This window comes from Salmo salar, chromosome ssa16 (assembly GCF_905237065.1).
Source record: "Salmo salar chromosome ssa16, Ssal_v3.1, whole genome shotgun sequence".
In the NCBI taxonomy this organism is placed as follows: Eukaryota; Metazoa; Chordata; class Actinopteri; order Salmoniformes; family Salmonidae; genus Salmo; species Salmo salar.
The window spans coordinates 5,436,187-5,460,370 of NC_059457.1; the positions used below are offsets into that span (position 1 = coordinate 5,436,187).

The 24,184-nt window shown below is 43.9% G+C and overlaps 1 protein-coding gene across 1 annotated transcript in view; it reads left to right on the forward strand.

Annotated features, from left to right (window-relative positions):
- Positions 1-24,184, forward strand: part of LOC106573087 (PDZ domain-containing RING finger protein 4) — a 131,832-nt gene that overhangs the window by 77,295 nt on the left and 30,353 nt on the right. The window contains exon 4 of the mRNA XM_014147779.2: positions 7,941-8,039. Coding sequence (XP_014003254.2) covers positions 7,941-8,039 — 99 coding nt within the window. The remainder of the gene's footprint in view (positions 1-7,940; positions 8,040-24,184) is intronic.

Below are 24,184 nucleotides of genomic sequence, written 5' to 3' on the forward strand. Positions count from 1 at the left end.
TTAAGGTTGCTGCCCCTATCATCGCCCAGCCTGTCTCTCCTTTCTCCGGAGGTTCCCATTGCTTGGAAGGCAGCCACAGTTCGTCCTATATTTAAAGGGGGAGATCAAGCTGATCCTAACTGTTATAGGCCTATTTCTATTTTGCCCTGTTTATCAAAAGTGTTGGAAAAACTTGTCAATAATCAACTGACTGGCTTTCTTGACGTCTATGGTATTCTCTCTGGTATGCAATCTGGTTTTCGCTCAGGTTATAGATGTGTCAATGCAACCTTAAAGGTCCTCAATGATGTCACCATTGCCCTTGATTCTAAGCAATGTTGTGCTGCTATTTTTATTTACTTGGCCAAAGCTTTTGATACGGTAGACCATTCCATTCTGGTGGGCCAGCTAAGGAGTATTGGTGTCTCTGAGGGGTCTTTGCCCTGGTTTGCTAACTACCTCTCTCAAAGAGTGCAGTGTATAAAGTCAGAAAATCTGCTGTCACAGCCACTGCCTGTCACCAAGGGAGTACCCCAAGGCTCGATCCTAGGTCCCACGCTCTTCTCAATTTACATCAACAACATAGCTCAGGCAGTAGGAAGCTCTCTCATCCATTTATTTGCAGATGGTAGTCTTATACTCAGCTGGCCCCTCCCTGGATTTTGTGTTAAATGCTCTACAACAAATCTTTCTTAGTGTCCAACAAGATTTCTCTACCCTTAACCTTGTTTTGAACACCTCCAAAACAAAGGTCATGTGGTTTGGTAAGAAGAATACCCCTCTTCCCACAGGTGTTATTACTACCTCTGAGGGTTTAGAGCTTGAAGTAGTCACCTAATACAAGTACTTTGGAGTATGGCTAGACGGTGCACTGTCCTTCTCTCAGCACATGGCTGCAGGCTAAAGTTAAATCTAGACTTGGTTTCCTCTATCGTAATCGCTCATCTTTCACCCCGGCTGCCAAACTAACCCTGATTCCGATGACCATCCTACCCATGCTAGATTATGGAGACATAATATATATAGATCGGCAGGTAAGGGTGCTCTCGAGCGGTAGATGTTCTTTACCATTCGGCCATCAGATTTGCCACCAATGCTACTTAGCCTGTTAGGGCTAGGGGGCAGTATTGACACGGTCGGATAAAAAACGTACCCGATTTAATCTGGTTACTACTCCTGCCCAGTAACTAGAATATGCATATAAATATTGGCTTTGGATAGAAAACACCCTAAAGTTTCTAAAACTGTTTGAATGGTGTCTGTGAGTATAACAGAACTCATATGGCAGGCAAAAACCTGAGAAGATTCCTTACAGGAAGTGCCCTCTCTGACAAGATCTTGTTCTTCTTGTCTCTGTTTATTGAAGACTGAGGATCTTTGCTGTAACGTGACACTTCCTACGGCTCCCATAGGCTCTCAGAGCCCGGGAAAAAGCTGAATGATATCGAGGCAGCCCCAGGCTGAAACACATTATCGCGTTTGGATAGTGGCCGGTCAGAGTACTCTGAGACTCAGACTCGTGCACGAGGGCACGAGATGTTTTTATTTTCTCTCTCTTTGTACGTATACACGCTTTCCCGGTCGGAATATTATTGCTTTTTTACAAGAAAAATTGCATAAAAATTGATTCTAAACAGCGGTTGACATGCTTCGAAGTACGGTAATGTAATATTTAGAATATTTTTGTCACGAAATGCGCCGTGCTCGTCACCCTTATTTACCCTTTCGGATAGTGTCTTGAACGCACGAACAAAACGCCGCTATTTGGATATAACAATGGATTATTTGGGACCAAACCAACATTTGTTATTGAAGTAGAAGTCCTGGGAGTGCATTCTGACGAAGAACAGCAAAGGTAATAACATTTTTCTTATAGTAAATCTGACTTTGGTGAGTGCTAAACTTGCTGGGTGTCTAAATAGCTAGCCCTGTGATGCCGGGGTATCTACTGAGAATATTGCAAAATGTGCTTTCACCAAAAAGCTATTTTAAAATCGGACATAGCGAGTGCATAGAGGAGTTCTGTATCTATAATTCTTAAAATAATTGTTATGTTTTTTGTGAACGTTTATCGTGAGTAATTTAGTAAATTCACCGGCAGTGTTCGGTGGGAATGCTAGTCACATGCTAGTCACATGCTAATGTAAAAAGCTGGTTTGTGATATAAATATGAACTTGATTGAACAAAACATGCATGTATTGTATAACATAATGTCCTAGGGTTGTCATCTGATGAAGATCATCAAAGGTTAGTGCTGCATTTAGTTGTGGTTTGGGTTTATGTGACATTATATGCTAGCGTTAAAAATGGGTGTCTGATTATTTCTGGCTGGGTACTCTGCTGACATTACATTACATTACATTTTAGTCATTTAGCAGACGCTCTTATCCAGAGCGACTTACAAATTGGTGCATTCACCTTATGATATCCAGTGGAACAACCACTTTACAATAGTGCATCTAAATCTTTTAAGGGGGGGGTTAGAAGGATTACTTTATCCTATCCTAGGTATTCCTTAAAGAGGTGGGGTTTCAGGTGTCTCCGGAAGGTGGTGATTGACTCCGCTGTCCTGGCGTCGTGAGGGAGCTTGTTCCACCATTGGGGTGCCAGAGCAGCGAACAGTTTTGACTGGGCTGAGCGGGAACTGTGCTTCCTCAGAGGTAGGGGGCCAGCAGGCCAGAGGTGGATGAACGCAGTGCCCTTGTTTGGGTGTAGGGCCTGATCAGAGCCTGAAGGTATGGAGGTGCCGTTCCCTTCACAGCTCCGTAGGCAATCACCATGGTCTTGTAGCGGATGCGAGCTTCAACTGGAAGCCAGTGGAGAGAGCGGAGGAGCGGGGTGACGTGAGAGAACTTGGGAAGGTTGAACACCAGACGGGCTGCGGCGTTCTGGATGAGTTGTAGGGGTTTAATGGCACAGGCAGGGAGCCCAGCCAACAGCGAGTTGCAGTAATCCAGACGGGAGATGACAAGTGCCTGGATTAGGACCTGCGCCGCTTCCTGTGTGAGGCAGGGTCGTACTCTGCGAATGTTGTAGAGCATGAACCTACAGGATCGGGTCACCGCCTTGATGTTAGTGGAGAACGACAGGGTGTTGTCCAGGATCACGCCAAGGTTCTTAGCACTCTGGGAGGAGGACACAAGGGAGTTGTCAACCGTGATGGCGAGATCATGGAACGGGCAGTCCTTCCCCGGGAGGAAGAGCAGCTCCGTCTTGCCGAGGTTCAGCTTGAGGTGGTGATCCGTCATCCACACTGATATGTCTGACAGACATGCAGAGATGCGATTCGCCGCCTGGTTATCAGAAGGGGGAAAGGAGAAGATTAATTGTGTGTCGTCTGCATAGCAATGATAGGAGAGACCATGTGAGGATATGACAGAGCCAAGTGACTTGGTGTATAGCGAGAATAGGAGAGGGCCTAGAACAGAGCCCTGGGGGACACCAGTGGTGAGAGCGCATGGTGCGGAGACAGATTCTCGCCACGCCACCTGGTAGGAGCGACCTGTCAGGTAGGACGCAATCCAAGCGTGGGCCGCGCTGGAGATGCCCAACTTGGAGAGGGTGGAGAGGAGGATCTGATGGTTCACAGTATCAAAGGCAGCAGATAGGTCTAGAAGGATGAGAGCAGAGGAGAGAGAGTTAGCTTTAGCAGTGCGGAGAGCCTCCGTGACACAGAGAAGAGCAGTCTCAGTTGAATGCCCAGTCTTGAAACCTGACTGATTAGGATCAAGAAGGTAATTCTGAGAGAGATAGCAGGAGAGCTGGCCAAGGACGGCACGTTCAAGAGTTTTGGAGAGAAAAGAAAGAAGGGATACTGGTCTGTAGTTGTTGACATCGGAGGGATCGAGTGTAGGTTTTTTCAGAAGGGGTGCAACTCTCGCTCTCTTGAAGACGGAAGGGACGTAGCCAGCGGTCAAGGATGAGTTGATGAGCGAGGTGAGGTAGGGGAGAAGGTCTCCGGAAATGGTCTGGAGAAGAGAGGAGGGGATAGGGTCAAGTGGGCAGGTTGTTGGGCGGCCGGCCGTCACAAGACGCGAGATTTCATCTGGAGAGAGAGGGGAGAAAGAGGTCAAAGCACAGGGTAGGGCAGTGTGAGCAGGACCAGCGGTGTCGTTTGACTTAGCAAACGAGGATCGGATATCGTCAACCTTCTTTTCAAAATGGTTGACGAAGTCATCCGCAGAGAGGGAGGAGGGGGGGAGGGGGAGGAGGATTCAGGAGGGAGGAGAAGGTAGCAAAGAGCTTCCTAGGGTTAGAGGCAGATGCTTGGAATTTAGAGTGGTAGAAAGTGGCTTTAGCAGCAGAGAGAAGAGGAGAATGTAGAGAGGAGGGAGTGAAAGGATGCCAGGTCCGCAGGGAGGCGAGTTTTCCTCCATTTCCGCTCGGCTGCCCGGAGCCCTGTTCTGTGAGCTCGTAGTGAGTCGTCGAGCCACGGAGCAGGAGGGGAGGACCGAGCCGGCCTGGAGGATAGGGGACAGAGAAAATCAAAGGATGCAGAAAGGGAGGAGAGGAGGGTTGAGGAGGCAGAATCAGGAGATAGGTTGGAGAAGGTTTGAGCAGAGGGAAGAGATGATAGGATGGAAGAGGAGAGAGTAGCGGGAGAGAGAGAGCGAAGGTTGGGACGGCGCAATACCATCCGAGTAGGGGCAGAGTGAGAAGTGTTGGATGAGAGCAAGAGGGAAAAGGATACAAGGTAGTGGTCGGAGATTTGGAGGGGAGTTGCAATGAGATTAGTGGAAGAACAGCATCTAGTAAAGATGAGGTCAAGCGTATTGCCTGCCTTGTGAGTAGGGGGGGAAGGTGACATAATCTAATGTTTTGCTTTCGTTGTAAAGCCTTTTTGAAATCGGACAGTGTGGTTAGATTAACGAGAGTCTTGTCTTTAAAATGGTGTAAAATAGTCATATGTTTGAAAAATTTATGTTTTTGCATTTTTGAGGTATTTGAATATCGCGCCACGATTTTACACTGGCTGTTGAGTAGGTGGGACACAAGCGTCCCACCTAGCCCAGAGAGGTTAAAGGACACATCCCTGCACTCTACACTCCTCTGTAAACTGCTCATCTCTGTATACCCATCGCAAGACCCACTGGTTGATGCTTATTTATAAAACCCTCTCAGGCCTCACTCCCCCTATCTGAGATATCTACTGCAGCCCTCATCTTCCACATACAACACCCATTCTGTTAGTCACATTCTGTTAAAGGTCCCCAAAGACCACACATCCCTAGGTCGCTCCTCTTTTCAGTTTGCTGCAGCTAGCGACTGGAACGAGCTGCAACAAACACTCAAACTGGACAGTTTCTCAATCTTTTCATTCAAAGACTCAATCATGGCTACTCTTGCTGACAGTTGTGGCTGCTTAGTGTGATGTTTTGTTGTCTCTTCCTTCTTGACCTTGGTGCTGTTGACTGCGCCCAATAATGTTTGTACCATGTTTTGTGCTGCTACCATGTTGTGCTGCTGCCATGTTGTGTTGCTACCATGTTGTCATGTTGTGTTGCTACCATGTGTCACGTCCTGACCAGTAAAGGGGTTATTTGTTCTTATAGTTTGTTCAGAACGTGGCAGGGGGTATTTGTTTTATGTGGTTCAGGGTGTGTTTGTGTATGTGTTCATGTAGAGGGGATATTTGGTTTATATGGTTCGGGGTGGTTGTGTATGTAGCGGGGTATTTGATTTATTAGTCCAGGGTTTTGGTTATTGTTCTATGTTAGTTTATTTCTATGTTCAGTCTGGTCATTTGTATTTCTATGTTTAGCTATTGGTGTTGGGGCCTTCAGTTGGAGGCAGCTGTCTATCGTTGCCTCTGATTGAAGGTCCTATAAATAGGAATGTGTTTGTCATGGGATTTTGTGGGAGATTGTTTATTGTTTAGCTGTGTGCCTGACGAGACTGTCTAGTTCGTTTGTTTTTGTATACGTTGTTTGTGTTTTTCCTTCTTCACTAAATAAAAAGAAGATGAGTATACATTTTCCCGCTGCGTTTTGGTCTACACCCGACGACACCCGTGACCCCATGCTGTGTTGTCATGTGTTGCTGCCTAGCTATGTTGTTGTCTTAGGTCTCGTTATGTAGTGTTGTGTTGTCTCTTTTGTTGTGATGTGTGTTTTGTCCTATATTTACATTGTATTTATGAAAATGTTTTAAATCCTGTCCCCGCAGAGGCCTTTTTGCCTTTTGGTAGGCCGTCATTGTAAATAAGAATTTGTTCTTAAATGACTTGCCTGGTTAAATAAAGGTGAAATAAATACAATTAAAACAGACTTATTTGGAAATTGTGGAACATTGTAGGAATGTTCTGTGCAAACTCTTAAAGATTTCCAGAACATTTTATTAAGTTTTGGGAGTCTGGGATGTTACAAGAATATTCTTGTCAACATTCTTACAACATTAAAGGAATGTCCTGTGCATCCTAACTTAAACATTGTATGAATGTCATGACAACTGAACATATTTAGTGCTTTTGGAACATATGTCTTGTAATGTGTCCACACGGTTACCACAACCTAATTACATGTTTTGGGAACCTTTAAATAACTCAGAAAGGCTGTTCTGTCAACATTCTTGCATCATCCAATGAATGTGTTGTGCAACATGATACAAACATTCTCTGAATGTCTGCACAACTGGACAGTTCTAGTGTTTTATGAACCTATCTCTTGTCATATCCCAACAATGTTCCCACAACCTAAAGAAATGTTTTAGGAACTTTTAAAGAACATAAAAAATGTGTTCTGGGAATGTTCTTCTAGCATCAGGTGAATGTTTTTTCATTGTAAGATATACATTGTATAATCATCTGCACAACTGGATAGTTCGTCTTTTGTGATGTCCCAACAATGATCCCACCATACTGTTTCGACAAACATTTGGGAACCTTTAAAGAACAGACAAAATGTGTTATCGGAACATTCCTACAACATCAGGCAAATGTTTTATACAATCATCAGCATGACTAGACAGTTTTTGTGTTATGAGAACATTTGCAGCAACCTAACAATTGTTCTGTGAACTTTCACCAATTTTGGTTTGCTGGAAACATTATTAAAAAAAAAAAATTTGAAAAAAACTAAAACATATTGTTATCAAAAACATTCTTTGAATGTTTTGGGGATGTTCTCATCCTAATGTTTGATAAAACCAGAACTTAATGGGAATATTAGCTAATGTTCTGGGAATGTTCCTGGTTTGTGGGTTGTCTCTCCATGAGGACTCTTCAGAGATGAGGAATACTTCAGTGGCGGGTCGTGCAACTCTGAATATATTCACTATATTAGCATAATTATATGAGTTTATTTACCAACTAATAATCTAATATTAGGCTGTAACTGCTTGGTAAAAACACTTGAGAGCTTCTGACAGTTATCAAAGACATGACTGATCAAGCCGTTCACTGAACGTTTAGAGAACAGCTTTAATCAAACACACTCAAACAGTTAAGACAAGCTCCTCTACCCAGCCAAAGTCAATATGCAGTTTGATAACAAGTAGGGTATGATGTATGTGGCTACAGCTTCAATAACTGCATTTTTTATACATTGATGTACTTGGCACACCTACAACTTAATTTTTATGTGGTCACCGTTGCTCTTTTGTATCTAATTATGCTATTGAATGTAATGGATTGCATTCATTAGGACTCATGGCACTTTATATTGCATCTGCATCTCTCAATATAAATCTCAATATACTTTTGAAGCCAAGGTCAAACTCTCAAAAGCAACATGTGGATGTTGATGTTGTCTCAAAGTAGACTAATATTCTTTACCCCAAAAAATGTGCAATCTCTCAATTTATTGCCACCGTATCTGCTCTAATGACACAACACAGGTGGTGTGTTCTTGTCCCTTCTGTGTGTATAGGTGATAGAGCTGTGTCGACTCAACAGCCAAGAGAAGCTGGTTAGTGTTGTTATCCATGTGCGGTTTGTTGACCTCCGTTCTCTGTATGTCTGCAGGAGGTGGAGCTGTGTCGACTGAACAGTCAGGAGAAGCTGGGCCTGACGTTGTGCTACAGGACAGACGAGGAGGAGGACATGGCTATCTATGTCAGTGAGGTGAGACAGCAGGAGTGGGACTGAGGGTAGCTAGGGAACTGCTGCTGTTCTTCTTCTCGTTCTTCTTCTTCTCTCTCTCCATCCTTACAGTTTTCACTTTAGAAAACGCTATTATATGCGCCACACTTATTCAGAAATCGGTATTTTTGAAGCTCTCACTTCACCTACACGTCTAATGTCACAACACTCAGCAGTGTACAAATGCTTTCCTTTCCTCAGAGTTCTTGAACAAACACCAAAATAACAGCTACTATTTATAGTTGTTGATAAAAGAAAATGTAAATCAACTTGATAAAAAATGTATGCATGCATTTCCACCAGTCCTGTGTGTTTATCGGTTCTTTGAGGTTTCATGTGCATTTTATGTAAAATAGGTTAACATAATTGTACTACCATATTACTATGGACTACAATCACTGTGGATCATAGTAAATACAGTGCATTCCCGAAAGTATTCAGAACCCATTACTTTTCCACATTTTGTTACGTTACAGCCTTTATTCTAAAAACTATTCAATTGTTTTTTCCCCTCATCAATCTACACACAATACCCCATAATGACAAAGCAAAAACAGGTTTTTAGAAAAGTTAGCAAATATATATATATATATATATATATATACATTTACATAAGTATTCAGACCCTTTACTCAGTACTTTGTTGAAGCACCTTTGGCAGTGATTACAGCCTCGATTCTTCTTGGGTATGACACTACAAGTTTGGCACACCTGTATTTGGGGAGTTTCTTCCATTCTTCTCTGCAGATCCTCTCAAGCTCTGTCAGGTTGGAGGGGAAGCGTTGCTGCACAGCTATCTTTAGGTCTCTCCAGAGATTTTCAATCAAGTTCAAGTCCGTGTTCTGCTTAGGCCACTCAAGTCATTCAGAGATTTGTGCTGAAGCCACTCCTGCATTGTCTTGGCTGTGTACTTCGGGTCGTTGTCCTGTTGGAAGGTGAACCTTCGCCCCAGTCTGAGGTCCTGAGTGCTCTGGAGCAGGTTTTCATCAAGAATCTCTCTTTACTTTGCTCTGTTCATCTTTCCCTCAAACTTGACTAGTCTCCCAGTCCCTGCTGCTGAAAAACATCCCACACAGCATGATACTGCCTCAACCGTACTTCACCATAGGGAAGATGCCAGGTTTCCTCCAGACGTGACGCTTGGCATTCAGGCCAAAGATTTCAATCTTTGTTTCATTAGACCAGAGAATCTTGTTTCTCATGGTCAGAGAGTCCTTTAGGTGCCTTTTGGCAAACTCCAAGCGGGTTGTAATGTACTGAGGAGTGGCTTCCATCTGGCCGCAACCATAAAGGCCTGATTGGTGGAGTGCTGCAAAGATGGTTGTCCTTCTGGAAGGTTCTCCCATCTCTACAGAGGACCTCTGGAGCTCTGTCAGAGTGACCATCGGGTTCTTGGTCACCTCCCTGACTAAGACCCTTCTCATCCAATTGCTCAGTTTGTCCGGGCAGCCAGCTCTAGGAAGAGTCTTGGTGGTTCCAAACTTCTTCCATTTAAAAATGGTGCAGGCCACTGTCTTCTTGGGGAACTTCGACGCTGCAGAATTTTTTCGGTAGCCTTCCCCAGATCTGTGCCTCGACACAATCCTGTGTCGGAGCTCTACAGACAATTCCTTCGACCTCATGGCTTGGTTTTTGCTCAGACATGCACTGTCAACTGTGGGACCTTTATATAGACAGGTGTGTGCCTTTCCAAGTCATGTCCAATCAATGTAATTTATCACAGGTGGACTCCAATCAAGTTGTAGAAACATTTCAGGGATGATCAATGGAAACAGGATGCACCTGAGCTTAATTTTTTCTTTATTTTTAATACATTTGTAAAGATTTCTAAAAACCTGTGGTGTATGTGTTTAGATTGATGAGGGAAAAAATTATTTAATGCATTTTAGAATAAGGCTGTAACATAACAAATTGTGGAAAAATTCAAGGGGTATGAATACTTTCCGAATGAACTGTAAATACACTGATATAACTGTGAAAAGAATACAGCATTCTAAACTTTCAGGACTAAATCAGTTGTGACGTTAATATGATTCCTCTGTGTCTTCTTTTACAGAGCTTAGTTAATATTGAATATGTAGACAGTCTGTAATTTAATATGATTACACAGACTAAAAATACATGAATCTTGGACTGGCACTTCATCATTTTTATATTTGCAATAATATAGATTAAACCAACTCATAATAAAAAGGCACTATAGTCTTTTTTTGAGTGTATATCCCTGTTCTTCAAATATAACTGACATGTTTTGCAAGCTGAGGTTACACTATTTGTGCCACAGTCAAGGCTTTTTTCTCTGTTTCTCCCACTTATTGGCAGCACTTACAAAGCACTGTTCTCTCTCTCTCTCTCTCTCTCTCTCTCTCTCTCTCTCTCTCTCTCTCTCTCTCTCTCTCTCTCTCTCTCTCTCTCTCTCTCTCTCTCTCTCTCTCTCTCTCTCTCTCTCTCTCTCTCTCTCTCTCTCTCTCTCTCATATATATATTGGTTTGAAGTTAGCTCAGACCCGCAAGGTATATGCAGCTGAACATGAGTTGAATACAGATCGCTGTAGTCATTGGGCTGCTTCTCCTCTCAAGTGTTCAGTCTATAAAAAGTCAAACCAAGGAGAGCGTGCTGCATTCAGATGAGCTTCTACTGAATGTCACTCCGTATTTCAGCTGTGTTTGAGATACTGAATTGTGTTTCTGATCTCACATAAATACCAATGAACTATACAGTATCATGCATACTATTTGGCAAAGCACAAGCTGTAGTGTATAAAAGGACATTTTATATCACGCTTTGTGTAGTATGACGTTGCTTAAAAATGGTTTGAGAATAAGCTATGTAGTGTTTATGAAGTCTTTATGAATGCTCTATAAAGCCTTTATGTTGTAGGGTCCTGCTTTAAATGGCGTGCAGCTTATAAAGGCTTCATAAAGCCTTCATAAACTCTACATAAATGTGTTATGAATCAATATAACCGAATGTCCTGCTTTATAAAAGGTTCATAAATGTGGCTTAACTGTGTGACATAACCACCAATGTCAAATCTGACATAACCCACTATGTAAAATATGACTTTTTTTTATTTAACTAGGCAAGTCAGTTAAGGACAAATTCTTATTTACAACGACGGCCTAGGAACAGTGGGTTAACTGGCTTGTTCAGGGGCAGAACAACACATTTTTATCTTGTCAGCTCGGGGATTCGATCTAGTAACCTTTCTGTTACTGGCCCAAGGCTCTAACCATTAGGCTACCTGCCGCCCCATAAACCTGGGCTTTATAAAGGGTGGCATAAGCACCTCTTAATAAAGGCCTTATAAATCATATTAAATGAAGGCTTCACAAAGCATTTATAACCCTGTCGTGCATCCAGGATATTGGGTTCGATTCCAGGGACCACCCAATATGTAAAAATGTATTCACACATGACTATAAGTCGCTTCGGATAAAATCGTTGGCAAAATTGTATATATTATATTACACTAAAACATTGCTAGAATGGCCCAACCTCTTTCCCTCCTGGGTGCATATAGTCAATATTGGACCTGACCTCAACTTCCCTTAAAATGCTGTGTTGCAGGATGACATACATTCTAAAGTTCAGTCATGCACAGCTAAAAAAACATTGGTAGAGCCTTTTAAAAATCAGTTAAATTTTTTTTCTCCCAAATTCCATTTTCTTGGTTTTTGTTTTTCCAGGTTTTGGATGTCTCCATTTGTTCTGGTTTACTCCAGTTTTTTTTACACTTTTTTTAAATAGAAAACAACTAAATTGGATTTTGAGTGTTCACAACAATGCTTAAACTAAATCAGGGGATGACGTACATTTTTTGTGTGGTTGCCCTTTAATTAATTCAGTGAGCATGCACTGTACTTTTGTTTGGTTAGCGGGTTTTCTGTAGTGCAAGGCACACGTGATGTGATTTGGCTGCCAATGGAATGGGTGGAGTAAAAGTCCAAGAATCCAAGATGGCGTAGCAGTCAGGCGTCTTTGTCCTCATCTTGTCGTGTCCCGTGTATATATATTTTTATATCTTTTTTCTTCGCATATATTTTTTTTACCTTTTTCTTAACCTCAACCTCAACATACTCCCCTGCAACCCGCCTCACTCAATGTGGTATGGATCTGCTATTTTCTTTACTTTAGAACCGGAACCCCCAACATAAGCTAGCCAGCTAACTAGCTACTAGCTAGTAGTCAGCTAGCCACTGCTAGCGGTCATCAGCTAACCTTTAGCCTGGACAACTCCTGCCAGTCTGCACAGTGTGATTCAACCCAGAGCATATCGGACTTCTTCTTCTCCATATCTCCGGATTCCTACCGCAAGCTCTGAACCTTTTCACCTGGATCATCACAGCTAGCTAGCTGCTATCCGAGTAGGAAAACTGAATGCGCACAACAGTAAACAGATAATCTCATAGATAACCTCACCTGAATACCATATTCATAATGTATCAAATATTTTAGCAAAAGCTCAGGTTGCCCAGGCCGGCGGAGATACAATCTTCGGCAAAATCATTCGCAAGGAGATTCCTGCAAAAATATTATTTGAAGATGAACTCTTAAATAATTATGAATAGATCCACCATTGAGCACAAAAACAACACTTGTTACAGAACGTCTCTGTCCCGAAGCAAGCACCAATTAGCCTGGAGCTAGCCTATGCTAGACCCATCTCCCGGCAAGCTGAAGAGGTCCATCAGCCACTCCTTGGGCTACAATACCTATTTTGCTAATTGGCCTGGACCCCTTTTACTGTCGATACAGAGCCCCGCCAATTCATCATGACTGGACTACCGACGTAACTCGCCGAGGGGGTTTTTCAACAGGCTCCTCTGTCGCGACGTCGCCTGAATGCCCATCTGCTAGCCTGATAGCCGCGGCCCGCTAGCTGTCTAGAGCATATCGGACTGTTAGCTGAAGAGGTCCATCAGCCAATTTCTTAGGCTTCTATACCTATTTTGCCAATTGGCCTGGAGCCTTTTACAACACGGAGCCCTGCTGATCCATCACGACTGGTCTGCCGACGTAACCGCACGAGGGGGCGACAACAGACTTCTTCCGTCGCGACGTCCCTCTAAGGCCCTTCTGCTAGCCTGCTAGCCCCGGCCCACTAGCTGTCTGAATCGCTGTGTCTCCAGCCCGCCTAGCTACTCACTGGACCATATGATCACTCGGCTACGCATGCCTCTCCCTAATGTCAATATGCCTTGTCCATTGCTGTTTTGGTTAGTGATTACTGTCTTATTTCACTGTAGAGCCTCCAGCCCTGCTCAATATGCCTTAACCTCTCTAGGGTCGGCGGGACGAAATTGTCCCACCTACTCAACAGCCAGTTGAATCCCGTGGCGCGTTATTCAAATACCTTAGAAATGCTATTACTTCAATTTCTCAAACATATGACTATTTTACAGCATTTTAAAGACAAGACTCTTGTTAACCTGTTAGGGCTAGGGGGCAGCATTGACACGGCTGGATAAAAAACATACCCGATTTAATCTGGTTACCACTCCTACTCAGTAACTAGAATATGCATATACTTATTACATATGGATAGAAAACACCCTACATTTTCTAAAACTGTTTGAATGGTGTCTGTGAGTATAACAGAACTCAAATGGCAGGTCAAAACCTGAGAGATTCCTTTACAGGAAGTGGCCTGTCTGACCATTTCTGGAACTTCTTTGCCATCTCTATCATTTACTAAGGATCTCTGCTCTAACGTGACACTTCCCACGTCTTCCATAGGCTCTCAGAGCCCGGGAAAAAACAGAATGTCGTCATTCCAGCCCCAGGCTGAAACACATTATCGCCTTTCTCAAGTGGCCCATCAAGAGACACTAGCTTATGCGCGTGACCCCGACCGCCCCCGCCTTTGGGATTTTTTCCTCTGTTTGCCGAAAAGGAGATTCTCTGTCGGAATATTATCGCTTTTCTACGAGAAAAATGACGTAAAAATTGATTTTAAACAGCGGTTGACATGCTTCGACGTACGGCAATGGAATACTTTGAATTTTATTGTCAGGAATTGCGCCAAGCGCGTGACACTTCTTTACTATTTCGGATAGTGTCTGGAACGCACGAACAAAACGCCGCTATTCGGATATAACGATGGATTATTTTGGACCAAACCAACATTTGTTATTGAAGTAGCTGTCCTGGGTGTGCATTCTGACGAAGACAACAAAAGGTAATGACATTTTTATAATAGTAAATATGATTATGGTGAGTGCTAAACTTGCCGGGTGTCTAAATAGCGAGCCCGTGATGCCTGGGCTATGTACTTAGAATATTGCAAAATGTGCTTTCACCAAAAAGCTATTTTAAAATTGGACATATCGAGTGCATAGAGGAGGTCTGTATCTATAATTCTTAAAATAATTGTTATGCTTTTTGTGAACGTTTATCGTGAGTAATTTAGTAAAATGTTAGCGAATTCCCCGGAAGTTTGCGGGGGTATGCTAGTTCTGAACGTCACATGCTAATGTAAAAAGCTGGTTTTTGATATAAATATGAACTTGATTGAACAAAACATGCATGTATTGTATAACATAATGTCCTAGGGTTGTCATCTGATGAAGATCATCAAAGGTGAGTGCTGCATTTAGCTGTCTTCTGGGTTTTGGTGACATTATATGCTGGCTTGAAAAATGGGTGTCTGATTATTTCTGGCTTGGTACTCTGCTGACATAATCTAATGTTTTGCTTTCGTTGTAAAGCCTTTTTGAAATCGGACAGTGTGGTTAGATTAACGAGAGTCTTATCTTTAAATGGCTGTAAAATAGTCATATGTTTGAGAAATTGAAGTAATAGGATTTTGAAGATTTTGAAAATCGCGCCACAGGCTGGCAGTGGCTGTTACGTAGGTGGGACGAATTCGTCCCGCCGGTCCCATAGAGGTTAATCGAAACACACTGTCCGATTTCAAAAAGGCTTTACAACGAAAGCAAAACATTAGATTATGTCAGCAGAGTACCCAGCCAGAAATAATCAGACACCCATTTTTCAAGCTAGCATATAATGTCACATAAACCCAAAACACAGCTAAATGCAGCACTAACCTTTGATGATCTTCATCAGATGACAACCCTAGGACATTATGTTACACAATACATGCATGTTGTTCAATCAAGTTCATATTTATATCAAAAACCAGCTTTTTACATTAGCATGTGACGTTCAGAACTAGCATACCCCCCCGCAAACTTCCGGTGAATTTACTAAATTACTCATGATAAACGTTCACAAAAAACATAACAATTATTTTAAGAATTATAGATACAGAACTCCTCTATGCACTCGCTATGTCCGATTTTAAAATAGCTTTTCGGTGAAAGCACATTTTGCAATATTCTCAGTAGATAGCCCACCATCACAGGGCTAGCTATTTAGACACCCACCAAGTTTAGCACTCACCAAAATCAGATTTACTATAAGAAACATTTTATTACCTTTGCTGTCTTCGTCAGAATGCACTCCCAGGACGTCTACTTCAATAACAAATGTTGGTTTGGTTCAAAATAATCCATAGTTATGTTAAAATATCCTCTGTTTTGTTTGTGCGTTCAAGACACTATCCGAATGGTAAAGAAGGGTGACGCGCACGACGCATTTCGTGACAAAAAAATTCTAAATATTCCATTACCGTATTTAGAAGCATGTCAACCGCTGTTTAAAATCAATTTTTATGCCATTTTTCTCGTAAAAAAGTGATAATATTCCGACCGGGAATCTGTGTTTAGGTTCAAAGACGATAGAAAATAAAAACATGGGGTCGACTCATGCACGCGCCTCAGCCCATTGTCCTCTGATAGAGCACTTGCCAAAAGCGCTAATGTGTTTCAGCCTGGGGCTGGAATTACATCATTCAGCTTTTTCCCGCCTTCTGAGAGCCTATGGGAGCCGTAGGAAGTGTCACGTTACAGCAAAGATCCTCAGTCTTCAATAAACAGAGTCAAGAAGCTCAAGGAATGGTCAGAGAGGGCACTTCCTGTAAGGAATCTTCTCAGGTTTTTGCCTGCCATATGAGTTCTGTTATACTCACAGACACCATTCAAACAGTTTTAGAAACTTTAGGGTGTTTTCTATCCAAAGCCAATAATTATATGCATATTCTAGTTACTGGGCAGTAGTAATAACCAGATTAAATCGGGTACGTGTTTTATCCGGCCGTGTAAATACTGCCCCCTACCCCCAACAGGTTAACTAACCCTTTTGTTCTACTTCCCACACATGCGGTGACCTCACCTGGTTTAAATGGTGTCTCTAGAGACAATACCTCTCTCATCGTCACTCAATGCCTAGGTTTACCTGCACTGTATTCACATCCTACCATACCTTTGTCTGTACATTATTCCTTGAATCTATTCTACCGCACCCAGAAACCTGCTCCTTTTACTCTCTGTTCCAAACGTACTAGACGACCAGTTCTTATAGCCTTTAGCTGTTCCCTTATCCTAATCCTCCTCTGTTCCTCTGGTGATGTAGAGGTTAATCCAGTGCCTAGCTCCACTCCCATTCCCCAGGCGCTCTCATTTGTTGACTTCTGTAACTGTAAAAGCCTTGGTTTCATGCATGTTAACATTAGAAGCCTCCTCCCTAAGTTTGTTTTATTCACTGCTTTAGCAGACTCTGCCAACCCGGATGTCCTAGCCGAGTCTGAATCCTGGCTTAGAAAGGCCACCAAAAACCCTGAAATTTCCATCCCTAACTATAACATTTTCCGACAAGATAGAACTGCCAAAGGGGGCGGAGTTTCAATCTGCTGCAGAGATAGCCTGCAGAGTTCTGTCTTACTATCCAGGTCTGTGCCCAAATAATTTGAGCTTCTACTTTTAAAAATCCCCCTTTCCAGAAAAAAGTCTCTCACCGTTGCCGCTTGCTATAGACCACCTTCTGCCCCCAGCTGTGCCCTGGACACCATATGTGAATTGATTGCCCCCCATCTATCTTCAGAGCTCGTGCTGTTAGGTGACCTAAACCGGGACATGCTTAACACCCCGGCCATCCTACAATCAAGCTTGATGCCCTCAATCTCACACAAATTATCAATGAACCCACCCGGTACAACCCCAAATCCGTAAACATGGGCACCCTCATAGATATCATCCTAACCAACCTGCCCTCCAAATACAGCTCTGCTGTCTTCAACCAGGATCTCAGCGACCACTGCCTCATTGCCTGCGTGTGTAATGGGTCTGTGACCACTCCTCATCACTGTCAAACGCTCCCTAAAACACTTCAGCGAGCAGGCCTTTCTAATCGACCTGGCCCGGGTATCCTGGAAGGATATTGACCTCATTCCGTAAGTAGAGGATGCCTGGTTATTCTGTAACAGTGCTTTTCTCACCATCTTAAATAAGCATGCCCCATTAAAAAAATGTTGAACTAGGAACAGATATAGCCCTTTGTTTACTCCAGACCTGACTGCCCTTGACCAGCACAAAAACATCCTGTGGCGTACTGCATTAGCATCCAATAGCCCCTGCGATATGCAACTTTTCAGGGAAGTCAGGAACCAATATACTCAGTCAGTTAGGAAAGCAAAGGCTAGCTTTTTAAAACAGAAATGTGCATCCTGTAGCACAAACTCCAAAAAGTTCTGGTACACTGTAAAGTCCATGGAGAACAAGAGCACCTCCTCCCAGCTGCCCACTGCAATGAGGCTAGGAAACACTGTCACCACTGATAAATCCACGATAATTGAGAATTTCAATAAGCATTTTTCTACGGCTGGCCATGTTTTCCACCTGGCTACCTCTACCCCGGTCAACAGCCCTGCACCCCCCACAGCAACTTGCCCAAGCCTCCCCCATTTCTCCTTCACCCAAATCCAGATAGCTGATGTTCTGAAAGAGCTGCAAAATCTGGACCCCTACAAATCAGCAGTACTAGATAATCTGGACCCTCTCTTTCTAAAATTATCACCCGAAATTGTTGCAACCCCTATTAGAGATCCCCACAGATTGGAAAGCTGCCGCGGTCATCCCCCTCTTCAAAGAGGGAGACACTCTAGACCCAAACTGCTACAGACCTATATCTATCCTACCCTGCCTTTCTAAGGTCTTCGAAAGCCAAGTTAACAAACAGATCGCTGACCATTTCGGATCCCACGGTACATTCTCCGCTATGCAATCTGGTTTCCGAGCTGGTCATGGGTGCACCTTAGCCACGCTCAAGGTCCTAAACGATATCATAACCGCCATCGATAAGAGACAATACTGTGCAGCTGTATTGATTGACCTGGCCAAGGCTTTTGACTCTGTCAATCACCACATTCTTATCGGCAGACTCAAACAGCCTTGGTTTCTCAAATGACTGAGTTCAGAGTGTCAAATCGGAGGGCCTGTTGTCCGGACCTCTGGCAGTGTCTATGGGGGTGCCACAGGGTTCAATTCTCGGGCTGACTCTTTTCTCTGTATACATTAATGATGTCGCTCTTGCTGCTGGTGATTCTCTGATCCACCTCTACGCAGACGACACCATTCTTTATACTTCTGGCCCTTCTTTGGACACTGCGTTAACTAACCTCCAGACGAGCTTCAATGCCATACAACTCTCCTTCCGTGGCCTCCAACTGCTCTTAAATGCAAGTAAAACTAAATGCATGCTCTTCAACCGATCGCTGCCTGCACCTGCCTGCCCGTCCAGCATCACTACTCTTGACGGTTCTGACTTAGAATATGTGGACAACTATACCTAGGTGTCAGGTTAGACTGTAAACTCTCCTTCCAGACTCACATTAAGCATCTCCAATCCAAAATTACATCTAGAATCGGCTTCCTATTTCGCAACAAAGCATCCTTCACTCATGCTGCCAAACATACCCTCGTAAAACTGACTATCCTGCCAATCCTTGACTTCGGCGATGTCATTTACAAAATAGCCTCCAACACTCTACTCAGCAAATTGGATGCAGTTTATCACAGTGCCATCTGTTTTGTCACCAAAGCCCCATATACTACCCACCACTGCGACCTGTATGCTCTCATTGGCTGGCCCTTGCTTCATATTCGTCGCCAAACCCAATGGCTACAGGTCATCTATAAGTCTTTGCTAGGTAAATCCCCGCCTTATCTCAGCTCACTGGTCACCATAGCAGCATCCACCCGTAGCACGCGCTCCAGCAGGTATATTTCACTGGTCACCCCCAAAGCCAATTCCTACTTTGGCCGCCTTTCCTTCCAGTTCTCTGCTGCCAATGACTGGAACGAATTGCAAAAATCACTGAAGCTATAGACTCATATCTCCCTCACTAACTTTAAGCACCAGCTGTCAGAGCAGCTCACAGATCACTGCACCTGTACATAGCCCATCTGTAAACAGCCCATCCAACTACCTCATCACCATACTGTTATTTATTTATTTTATTTTTTTGCTCCTTTGCACCCCAGTATCTCTACTTGCACATTCAACTCCCTTATCTTACCTCATTTGCACACACTGTACATAGACTTTTTCTATTGTGTTATTGACTGTATGTTTGTTTATTCCATGTGTAACTCTGTGTTGTTGTTTGTGTCGGACAGCTTTGCTTTATCTTGGCCAGGTCGCAGTTGTAAATGAGAACTTGTTCTCAACTGGCCTACCTGGTTAAATAAAGGTGAAGAGAAAAAAAAAAAGGCCAGCAACACTCCGTATTATTCAGAACGCCATGAAATGACAAAGTACTTAAGTAAAAATACTTTAAAGTACTACTTAAGTCGTTTTTTGGGGTATCTTTACTTTACTATTTACATTTTTGGCAACTTTTGCTTTTACTTCACTACATGCCTAAAGAAAATCATTTACTTCTTACTCTTACTCTTACATTTTCACAGACACCCAAAAGTACAATTTTGACACCCAAAAGTTACATTTTGACAGGAAAATAGTCCAATTCACACACTTATCAAGAGAACATCCCTGTTCATCCCTACGGCCTCTGATTTGGCAGACTAAATTATGTCTGAGTGTTGGAGCATTCCCCCAGCTATCCGTCAATAAAAACAAACAAGAAAATGTTGCCGTCTGGTTTGCTTAATATAAGGAATTTGAAACTATTTATACTTTTACTTTTGATACTTACAGTTGAAGTTGGAAGTTTACATACACTTAGGTTGGAGTCATTAAAACTCGTATTTCAACCACTCCACAAATTTCTTGTTAACAAACTATAGTTTTGGCATGTCGGTTAGGACATCTACTTTGTGCATGACTGTCACGTCCTGACCAGTATAAGGGTTATTTGTTATTCTAGTTTGGTCAGGACGTGGCAGAGGGTATTTGTTTTATGTGGTTCGGGGTGGTGGTTTTGTAGAAGGGTATTTGATTTATGTATTCCGGGGTTTTGGGGCACTGTTCTATGTTAATGTATTTCTATGTTTAGGTTAATGGGGGTTTGGACTCTTAATTGGAGGCAGGTGCTTTCTCGTTGCCTCTGATTGAGAGTCCTATATATGGGTATGTGTTTGGTTTAGTGTTTGTGGGAGATTGTCTCTTGTTTTGCGTGTCTATGCATGACAAGACTGTTGTGTTGATCGTTAGTTGTTTGTTATTTTGGTGTTCACTTTATTTTTAAATAAATCAAGATGAGCATCCACATTCCTGCTGCGTTTTGGTCCTCCATTCCAGACGACAACTGTGACAGAATCTTCCACCACAAATGGACCAAGCAGCAGAGTAAGGAGCAAAGGGATTTCGAGATGGACTGGCGGGTGAAATGGACCTGGGAGGAAATTCTGGACGGGGCTGGACCTTGGCACCAGGCTGGGGAATACCGTCGCCCACGTGAGGAAATCGAGGCAGCCAAGGCGGAGAGGCGGAGGTACGAGGCCTTGTACGCGCCGATAAAGCACGCGAGGCATCCCCAATAATTTTTTTGGGGGGGGCACACGGGTAGTTTGGCTGGGCCAATGGTGAGCCCTAAGCCAGCTACCCGTGCTTATAGGAAGGATCGTATGGAGTGGAGAGCGCCATGTTTTGCTGAAGTGCGCACAATCTCGCCCATACGCACGCATAGTCCAGTCCGAGTTATTCCAGCCCCTCGCAGATGCCGTGCTAGAGTGGGCATCCAGCCTGGTAGGAGGATGCCTGCACAGCGCGGCTGGTCGCCGGTACGCCTCCTGGGACCAGGCTACCCTACTCCCGCTCTACGCACGGCAACCATCAGGCCCCTGCTCAGCCCAGTTCACCCTGTACTAGCACCCCGCTTGTACAGGGCTGCTAGTTCCATCCAGCCAGGATGGGTTGTGCAGGAGGTGCGTTCAAGACCGCCTGTGCGCCTTCATGGCCCAGTTTTTCCAATTCCTGCCTCTCGTGCTGACCCGGAAGTTCGAACCCCTAGTCTGGCACGTCCAGTACCAGCACCACGCACCAGGCTTCCAGTGCGTCAACTCAGTCCGACTCGGCCTGTTCCCGCTCCCCGCACTAGCCCTGAGGTGCGTGTCTCCAGACTGGCACATCCAGTACCACGCATCAGGCTTCCAGTGTGTCAGCCCAGCCTCGAGAGTTCGGCAATAGTGTGCAGTCCAGAGTATCCGGCAACAGTCTGCAGTCCAGAGTATCCGGCAACAGTCTGCAGTCCAGAGTATCCGGCAACAGTCTGCAGTCCAGAGTATCCGGCAACAGTCTGCAGCCCAGAGTATCCGGCAACAGTCTGCAGCCCAGAGTATCCGGCAACAGTCTGCAGCCCAGAGTATCCGGCAACAGTCTGCAGCCCAGAGTATCCGGCACCAGGGTGCAGCCCAGAGTATCCGGCACCAGGGTGCAGCCCAGAGTATCCGGCACCTGTGTCTAGTCCGGAACCGAGGGAGACTGCCTGCGACCCGGAACAAAAGGGGTCTGCCTGCGACCCGGGACCGAGGGGGTCGGCCCGGGACCGTGCGACCCGGGACCGAGGGGGTCGGCCTGTCACCCGGAACGAAGGGGTCTGCCTGTGACCCAGAACCGGGTTAGTCTGCCTATGACCCGGAACCAAGGGAGTCTATCAGCAACCCAGAACTGAGTAAGTCTATTGATGATCCAGAACTAAATATAAGTAACTGTGTTTCAAATGAGTCTGCCTACAGTGTGGAATGGAAGAGTTCTGCCTACGATCCGGAACGAGGGGAGTCTGCCTACGGCCCGAAACTGATTAAGTCTGTCTACATTCTGGAGGACAGTAGGCCGGAGCCTGAACCACCACCTGTATAGGTGGGTTTGGGAGGGGGGGTGTAGCACAAGTGCCGTCGGTGACGGCAGCCACCCTCCCTTCCCTCCCTTTAGTTTAGGAGGATTTTTTTTTTGGGGGGGGGGTTTGTTTATTTATGAGGTGCATCCGGGGTCTGCACCTTTAGGGGGGGTACTGTCACATCCTTACCAGTATAAGGGTTATTTGTTATTGTAGTTTGGTCAGGACGTGGCAGAGGGTATTTGTTTTATGTGGTTCGGGGTGGTGGTTTTGTAGAAGGGTATTTGATTTATGTATTCCGGGGTTTTTGGGCGCAGTTCTATGTTAATGTAGTTCTATGTCTAGTTAGTTGTATTTCTATGTTTAGGTTAATGGGGGTTTGGACTCTCAATTGGAGGCAGGTGCTTTCTCGTTGCCTCTGATTGAGAGTCCTATATATGGGTATGTGTTTGGTTTAGTGTTTGTGGGAGATTGTCTCTTGTTTTGCGTGTCTATGCATGACAAGACTGTGATCGTTAGTTCTTTGTTGTTTGTTATTTTGGTGTTCACTTTATTTTAAAATAAATCAAGATGAGCATCCACATTCCTGCTGCGTTTTGGTCCTCCATTCCAGACGACAACCGTGACAATGACACAAGTAATTTTTCCAACAATTGTTTACAGACAGATTATTTCACTTATAATTCACTGTATCACAATTCCAGTGGGTCAGAAGTTCACATACACTAAGTTGACTGTGCCTTTAAACAGCTTGGAAAATTCCAGAAAATTATGTCATGGCTTTAGAAGCTTCTGATAGGCTAATTCACTTCATTTGAGTCAGTTGGATGTGTACCTGTGGATGTATTTCAAGGCCTACCTTCAAACTCAGTACCTCTTTGCTTGACATCATGGGAAAATCAAAAGAAATCAGCTTTGTGAAAGTATTGTAGGGAATACACAGTAGGGTCTGTAGAATGTTTCACGCCTGCTCCCGCTCTCCTCCCCCCCTCCCCGGTGCTCGAGGTCGACAGGCTGCCCTGCATTACGCACTCCTGCCACCATCATTTACGTACACCTGCCTTCCCTCGTCACGCGCTTCAGCGATATTGGACTCACCTGGACTCACTCAATCACCTGTTTATTACCTCCCCTATATTTGTCAGTTCCCTAGCTCTGATCCCTGCTGCTGCATTGTTTGTCATATGTCTGTGTTACCCGTGTGCTGACGCTGCTCCTGTCTTGTTCTATGTCTGTTCCCGAATAAATGTCTGACTCCCCGTACCTGCTCTCCTGTCCGGCGTTGGCTATATGCAGTGGTGTAAAAAGTACTCAATTGTCATACTTGAGTAAAAGTAAAGATACCTTAACAGAAAATGACAAGTAAAAGTGAAAGTCACCCAGTAAAATACTACTTGAGTAAAAGTATTTGGTTTTAAATAAACTTAAGTACCAAAAGTAAATGGAATTGCTGTCACGTCCTGACCCTAGTAAGATGTCATTTTCTATAGTAGAGTAGGTCAGGGTGTGACAGGGGGGTGTTTTGGGTTGTTCTATGTTTTGTATTTCTATGTTTTAGTTCTATTTTTCTGTTTCTATGTTGGGATTGTTTGGGTTGATCTCTAGTTGGAGGCAGCTGATCCTCGTTGCCTCTGATTGGAGATCATATCTAAATAGGGGTTTTTCTTCCTGGGTTTTCTGGGTGGTTGTTTTCTGTTTAGTGTATGTCACCTGACGGAACTGTTGTCGGTCGTTTTGTTAAAAAGTATATTCATAAAAGTAAATATGAGCACTCTACACGCTGCGCCTTGGTCCCCTTTATACGACCCACGTTATAATTGCTCAAATGTACTGACAGTTGAAGTCGGAAGTTTACGTACACCTTAGCCAAATACATTTAAACTCAGTTTTTCACAATTCCTGACATTTAATCCAAGTAAAAATTCCCTGTCTTAGGTCAGTTAGGATCACCACTTTATTTTAAGAATATGAAATGTCATAATAATAG